Genomic DNA, 7,882 nt, shown 5'->3' with positions numbered 1-7,882 from the left:
TATGCCAAGTGCCTTTTGCCCTTAGAGATACGACAAGAATTCTTCCTTGGAAATTGGTCCACAGGGATGACCAAATGTTGCAATCAATCCCCAGTATATGAGGTGCCCTGGAATTACTAGGATAGGAGGCAAGGCATACTCTGCTCTGCTTCTGATATTCATTTTAGACATAAATTCCTGGAAGATTTTACATTTGATCAGGAACTGAACAAAATTTCTAGGTTGATTAATTTTTCCTCAGAATAAAGCAGAATGACTACACTAAAATTTAAAAATAATTTATCTCAAAGAAAAAAATATTATATTACAGAAATTTTCAACTGAAATGGTCTTCATATTTAATTTGTGAGTAAATGTTGAAGTTGACATACTTCTAGACAGGTAATTTTGGAGGAAAGTGTTTTTTGATCAACCTTACCTCCCAGTAGGTATTATTTTCAAAATTGGAAGGTTTTAGTTGAAATCAAATAAAGCAAAGATAATATTAGAGAAGTATGCATGCAGATATCATTTTAGATATATTTGCCTCAGTAATGCCAGGACTGGTGGACCCAGAAATATAGAGTTTTTATAATCATGGTCTTTTAGCAATTTAGAAATATAATTTTGGAAGAAAGGTCAGGTTATGATAACTTTGTATCTTTTGGAAAGTAATGCTATGTATGTGGTACCTCTACTAAAGTCCAAAGATTGAAAGTTATTTTTAATTAATATTAAATAATATTGGGGAATAGAAAAGCATGGTATATTAAAATATTCTATTATGATTGTTTATGATCTATATACAGCATTTTAATAGGCATATTTGAAATTACTATGACAGGAATGTAATGGACATGCTCTCTGGAGTTAATCTATCTTGGCAGAAATACAGAGCCAACATTTAATAGTTCTAACTATGAATATATTACCCAATTCTGTTCCCTTTTTCTCATGTGAAAAATGTGGCTAATAATTCTATGGAATAATTATATTATGGGCATTAGATGTATTAACAATGGAAAGCATTTAGAACTGTGTCAGGCTTATACAAATTATTCAATATACTACCTTTTGTTGCATTCAAATGTCAATTTACATCTGTTTCTATATTGGGAATCAAATTCATATTTTGCTCTTCATACACAGTCCATACCTCATTATCACCAGTTCTTGGAAACGCTAAACAAATATAAATATGTCATGTCATATACAGAAACACAAAGCTTTTTGAAATAATTTCTGATAGGTTTCGACTTGGATTTTTCAGCAGTATAGAGCATTTGAACACTATGGGTGAAAGGGATATCACACTTGTGTCTGATTTCATCCTCATGGGACTGACAGACTCTGAATATATCCAGCTGGTCCTGTTCACCCTCTTCCTCCTGATGTACCTGATCACTGTGCTGGGGAATGTGGGGATGATACTGATAATCTGCCTGGATTCCAAGCTTCTCACACCCATGTATTTTTTCTTCAGTCACTTGTCATTTCTTGACCTCATTTACTCAAGTGTCATCACCCCTAAAACCTTAGACAACTTACTGACTTCTATCAAAACTATTTCATACCTGAACTGCTGCACTCAGATGTATTTCTTTGTCTTTTTGGGTGCCACTAAATGTTTCCTTCTCTCCTCCATGGCCTATGATTGCTATGTAGCCACCTGCAACCCTCTGCATTACCCCGTCATTATGCCCATCGGGCGATGCTGTTCTCTTGTCTTTGGATCTTATTTGATTGGCTTTACAGATTCCTTTGTCAATGTGTTTTGCATGAACAAATTGCATTTCTGCGACTCCAATGTAATCTATCACTTTTTCTGTGACACATCCCCAATTCTATCCCTGTCCTGCACTGACACACACGACATTGAAATCATGATATTCATTGTTGCTGGCTGTACCCTAGTGGTGTCTCTTATCACAATATCCATGTCCTATGTGTCCATCCTGTCCACCATCCTGAAAATTACTTCCACTTCAGGGAAGTGGAAAGCCTTCTCTACCTGTGCCTCCCATCTCCTGGGAGTAACCATCTTTTACGGCACTGTGATTTTCACTTACGTAAAACCAAATAAGTCCTACTCCTTGGGAAAGGATCAAGTGGCTTCTGTTTTTTATACTATTGTCATCCCCATGCTGAATCCCCTCATATACAGTCTTAGAAACAAAGAAGTGAAAAATGCTGTCAGTAGAGTCATTCAGAAAAGAAAGGTTTCCAAGCAATTAAAATAACAGTGATGCTGAACTTTTAAGCTATTTTTTTTCTTCTTCCCTCTATAGCATTTCCTTCCTCTTTCTTCAAAAATGAATTGAAGACTTCACTTGTTCTTTATTTATTCATTTATTCAGTAGAATTATCCTTTGCTTGACTAAATATTTTCTTGGACATTTATTATAATATGCCTTCAGAGATCCACATTGTAATTGGAAACACTGACACATGTTAAATCCATGGTGCAAATGTATCTGTTTTTAAGGGTAACTGATTAGCAAAATAGAAATTACTTTTACCACCTTTTAAAGTACATCATGCAGATTCAGAGAAATTTATGATGGAAAAGAGCTTCATTTTGGGAACAATGTTAGCAGTTTTATAAATTATTTCATTTACATTGTGGAAAAGCAGTATAGCAGAATGCTCTTGGTTTTAAACCAAACATTCCAGACTTATGATTCTAGATCTGCAACTCTTTCAGCTGTGACACTCTTAAATAAAATATTTCCTCAATCAAACATAATAAATTATGAATCCAGGTCCATAGAGTTTTTGTAAAGATTAAAGCATATAATTGATGTAAGTGTTTAAGGTAGTACTATTAAATACAGGGCATTATCATTAAAAAAACTCTTATTTCTTCAGTATTTTTAATGTACAGTATCTTATTCTTACAGAATATTCTCTTGTTTGTAAAAAATTACTTTTGGTCAATTTGAAGGATAAACACACAAACAGCTAAGAAAAAAACTTAGCACCTTACAGGTTTGGATTTAAAATGGTACCTGTCAATATTGGAGAAAACTTGAAAAATGTTGAAAATTTCAGGAAATAGAAATGTCCTAAAAATTAATAACTTTGTACATTTTCTTACAGATTGATAATTATGTATGCACATATATGTGTATATATATGCACACTTTATGTGCTAGAACAATACTGTCATTTCATATGTACTTTTTGCAGTTTACAGTGTACACCAACAAGATTAACCTTTGACTATTTCTTTGTCAATGAATTCTAAGATGAATGTGTTTTTGATACATGGGAAAGATTTAGACTTTGCAATTCTTTGGACATGAAGTTTTGTAAATTCATCAAGTTAAAAATCTGCAGACAGTTATATCTCTTTGGTGATATCTGAAAATATTAAAAAAATCCTTCCTTTCTATGATGTGTTAGCAAACTTCAATAAATTGCTTTTAAATTGAAACTCTGTGTATTTTAAAGTATAATTGCCTTTCTCCTGATTTCTATAGATTTTTTATGGTCATTAAAATTAAATTAATTAAATTAAGTGCTTAGCTCATTGGTTTTAAATTACTTAACCGAGATAAGTTGTAAAGCTACAAATTTACAATGAATTCAGACTTTGTGTTAGCTCATTAATTTTATTCTGGTAGAGTGCTAAAAATTTCCCTTATTTTAAAGTTTTTCTTGGACATAATATTGAATTTCAATCTTAATCTACTCTTATATTTAAAGGTTAAGAACATATTTTTCATTTACCAAGCATTTAATATTTTTTGTTTAAATTTTTGTAACTAGACAGATCATTTTTATTCACACTATAATGATTATAAACTTTCACTTTTAAAAATTAATATTATTTTCTCTGAAAAGCTATATTTGATTATTTTAATGGTAATAATATGCAGAAGTGCAATTCTCTTTTAGGAGTTAAAAGTTTACATTGTTTTTACTAATTCAAAACTATTGACAAAATTAAGTGTTTTAAATATGAGTTATTTTCTGATAATTTGTTTACATGATAAACATCATTTATCAAGGACATGTGAAGTTATCATGACTGATTTACATGATTTCTAGATTCTTTACTTAGAGCAATTGCTACTTGTTTTTGCTTTCATTAGTTTAACAATATATTTTTTGTCTCCTTTGTTATCATTCATAAGCATAATGTCCTTTCCTATATTTATGAGCCCCTTTCAGTTTTCTAGCCACTTTTGTAAATTATGCTTTTACTATGCTTTCATTTTCATTTCTATGATTAGGAAATGTATCTTCTTATTTTCTGCAAACAAATATGATGAACAGATTCTATGATGTGGACAATTCTTAAATTAGGTAAACTATAAAGCAACATAAACTTTATAAATTGACAATACTATTCTTATAATAATGTAGTTTAGAATACATTTTATGATAATAGAAATATAAGTAATGTTATTACACATGTGCATTATGTTATATAATCTATAGGCCATATGAAATATTTCAACCATTTTCATTTTCCTAACTGCTCCTTGTTATATTAGTACATACCACATTTTATGTAAAATGGAGTCTAAAGTAATTTAAAATATAATATACTTTTTTACAGTGTCATGCCAAAATGCTATTTAATAAAAGTATGATACAGAGAAAAATACCAAAAACATAAATAGCTGCCTTTACTGTCAAATAATTGATAAAGAGAATGATGATAATATATTTTGTTAAGTATTTCCCATCTACCAGCCAATACTCAAAGGGTTTTAGATATACAGTGAAAAGAGTTTTTCTTCACAAGATAACTTTCAGGTAAATAATAGCAACATCTACATGTTAATTTCAGGTGATGGAAGGCCATCCTCCTAATTGTTCAGTCAAAGACTTAAAAGGAATCCTGAAATTTTCTCTTTATCTCACACACCTCACATTCAATCTATCAAGATAGTATATAGATTCAAAATATAAGGTATATTTGAAGTCTGACTACTTCTCAACATTTTTTCTGCTACCTACACTGGTTCAAAGAACCATCAGAGTCTTAGAATTATTGCTGCGGTCTCTGGGCTTGTCTGCTTGGCCTTGTCCCTCTTGAATTTAAATGCCAATGTAAGAGCCAGAGAGATCATACTATTAAAGAGTAAGTTGGAATATATTACTTTATTCAATAATCCTACAAGTCTCATCTCACTAAGAGTAAAAAGGAAAATCTTCATAAGATCCCACTAGTCCATAAAAACATTGAATCCACTCCTAATCTCCATGAACTCATTCCTTACTATTGTATCAATTATATTCACTTTCATTTAACCACATGGCATCCTAACTCTTCTGCATATACTAATCCTGATACTACCTGGGATTTTTCCATTTTTGCTTCATTCAGAAGTTCCTCTTCATAGACAACTGCATTTCCCCCCTTATTCTGTTGAATAAAAACATCCTTGCCACTTTATTTACAATTGTACCTGTTCTCTATTCCCTTTCATGTTTCGTTTGTTTCCCATACCAAGTATCTACATCTGACTATTAATAATATTTTGTTAGAGCAGTTTTGCATTTTTTTCTTGTCTGCTCCTCCCCCCCCACCCCCCACTGTCATATAAACTTAATCAGTTCAGGATTCTTTCTTGCTTTGCTCAACATTGTATCCCCAGCATTAGATCTATGCCTCAAAATGTATCTGAAGGTTGCAATTTACAGATGAGGAAACTGCAGAGCAGAAAGAGTAAATAGTGGTCCACAGTCACTCCACAAGTTAAAGAACAAGCTCACATTTGAACCCTATTGTTCAAATTAACATATTAACTCTATTGTTAATATGCTTTATCACCACTCTCTGACTGGATTTTTTTTAAACAAAATTGTACTATGATTATCAGAGTTGAAAAAGTAGAATTCATAGCTATGTTAAAGAAAACATTAAAGAAAATACCGGGTGCTGTTGAAAGATGTATGTTGCTGGCAGACATTCTCTGAAAATGCTGATTGAAGACAGTGTAGTTTTGACATTACTAGCTGTGGAAACATACAGTTACAGTCCTATTCACAGAAGAAAAAATTTTGTAAAATAAAGAACAGTTTATCCCTCAAAAGTATTATTCTTAAAAAAATCTGTAATAGTCAGGGAACAGGCTATGCTGGTGTAAGAGTGGGATTCAGAAACAGAGTGGCTCAATAAAGAAAAAAATTATCCTCAGTTGCAAACTTCTAGATGTTAACTGGTTAGGGTGCCTGGATGACTCTTTTTCACAGAATAATCCTGGAAATTACATTTCTTTTATATTTTTGATTGGTTAGCTCCCAAATGTTGCCCTCTTCTGCATTGTTGAAAGTATTGATTATTATTTTTTTTTAAGTATTTGTAGAATTTACCAGTAAAAACATCTGTGCCTGGGTCTACTCTTCAGTATCTATCCAAGCTAACTGAAAGCATGGATTTCACTTAAGCAAATGTGTGAAAATGTTCATAAGCAGTATGAATGACAGCTATAGAACAGAAACAACTCAAATGGCCATCAGAAGATGATGAATAAATAAAGTGTGATATAGCCATTCAATAGAACAAAGTATGGCAATAAAGAAAAAATAAAATGAGTATACATGTTACACTCAGCTAGAGCCAGACATCCTGGAATGTGAAGTCAAGTGGGCCATGGGAAACATCACTATGGACAAAGCTGGTGGAGGTGATGGAATTCCAGTTGAGCTATTTCAAATCATGAAAGATGATGCTTTGAAAGTGCTACACTCAATTTGTCAGCAAATTTGGAAAACTCAGCAGTGGCCACAGAAATGGCAAATGTCGGTTTTCATTCTAATCGCAAAGAAAGGCAATGCCAAAGAATGCTCAAACTATGGCATAACTGCACTCATCTCACACGCTAGTAAAGTAATACTCAAAATTCTCCAAGCCAGGCTTCAACAATACATGAACCCTGAACATCCAGGTATTCAAGCTGATTTTAGAAAAGGCAGAGGAACCAGAGATCAAGTTGCCAACATCTGCTGGATCATCAAAAAAGCAAGAGAGTTCCAGAAAAACAAAAACAAAAACAAAAACAAAACATCTATTTCTGCTTTATTGATTATGCCAAAACCTTTGACTGCGTGGATCACAATAAACTGTGGAAAATTCTGAAAGAGATGGGAATATCAGACCACCTGACTTGCCTCTTGAGAAATCTATATGCAGGTCAGGAAGCAACAGTTAGTACTGGACATGGACCAACAGACTGGTTCCAAATAGGTAAAGGAGTACATCAAGGCTGTATATTGTCACCCTGCTTATTTAACTTATATGCAGAGTACATCATGAGAAATGCTGGGCTGGAAGAAGCACAAGCTAAAATCAAGATTGCCGGGAGAAATGTCAATAACCTCAGATATGCAGATGACACACCCTTACAGCAGAAAGCAAAGAAGAACTAAAGAGCCTCTTGATAAAAGTGAAAGAGGAGAGTGGAAAAGTTGGCTTAAAGTTCAACATTCAGAAAACTAAGGTCATGGCTTCCGATACCATCACTTCATGGCAAATAGATGGGAAACAGTGGCTGACTTTATTTTTCTGGGCTCCAAAATCACTGCAGATGGAGATTTCAGCCATGAAATTTAAAAAATGCTTACTCCTTGGAAGGAAAGTTATGACCAGCCTAGATGGCATATTAAAAAGGAGAGACATTACTTTGTCAACAAAGATCTGTCTAGTCAAGGCTATGGTTTTTCTAGTGGTCATGTATGGATGTGAGAGTTGGACTATAAAGAAAGCTGAGCACCTAAGAAATGATGCTTTTGAACTGTGGTGTTGGAGAAGACTCAGGAGAGTCCCTTGGACTGCAAGGAGATCCAACCAGTCCATTCTAAAGGAGATCAGTCCTGGGTGTTCATTGTAAGGACTGATGCTGAAGCTGGAACTCCAATATTTTGGCCACCTGATGGGAAGAGCTGA

The 7,882-nt window shown here is 33.2% G+C and overlaps 1 protein-coding gene across 1 annotated transcript; it reads left to right on the top strand.

Moving 5' to 3' along the window:
• The first annotated feature begins 1,271 nt into the window (after positions 1–1,271).
• On the top strand, positions 1,272–2,219 carry LOC133041321 (olfactory receptor 8H1-like). Its single transcript, XM_061121837.1, has one exon. It carries the CDS (start codon positions 1,272–1,274, stop codon positions 2,217–2,219), a length of 948 nt encoding a protein of 315 aa, XP_060977820.1.
• Positions 2,220–7,882: the final 5,663 nt, after the last annotated feature.

The sequence above is a fragment of the Dama dama genome, chromosome 3 (assembly GCF_033118175.1).
Source record: "Dama dama isolate Ldn47 chromosome 3, ASM3311817v1, whole genome shotgun sequence".
NCBI classification, from domain to species: domain Eukaryota; kingdom Metazoa; phylum Chordata; class Mammalia; order Artiodactyla; family Cervidae; genus Dama; species Dama dama.
Note: the sequence above shows the minus strand (reverse complement) of the source record. Positions and strands in the feature narration are given on the sequence as shown.

What these genes read in the sequence shown, in the direction of transcription:
- LOC133041321 (XM_061121837.1), top strand. Translation starts at nt 1,272, where the DNA reads ATGGGTGAAAGGGATATCACACTTGTGTCTGATTTCATCCTCATGGGA.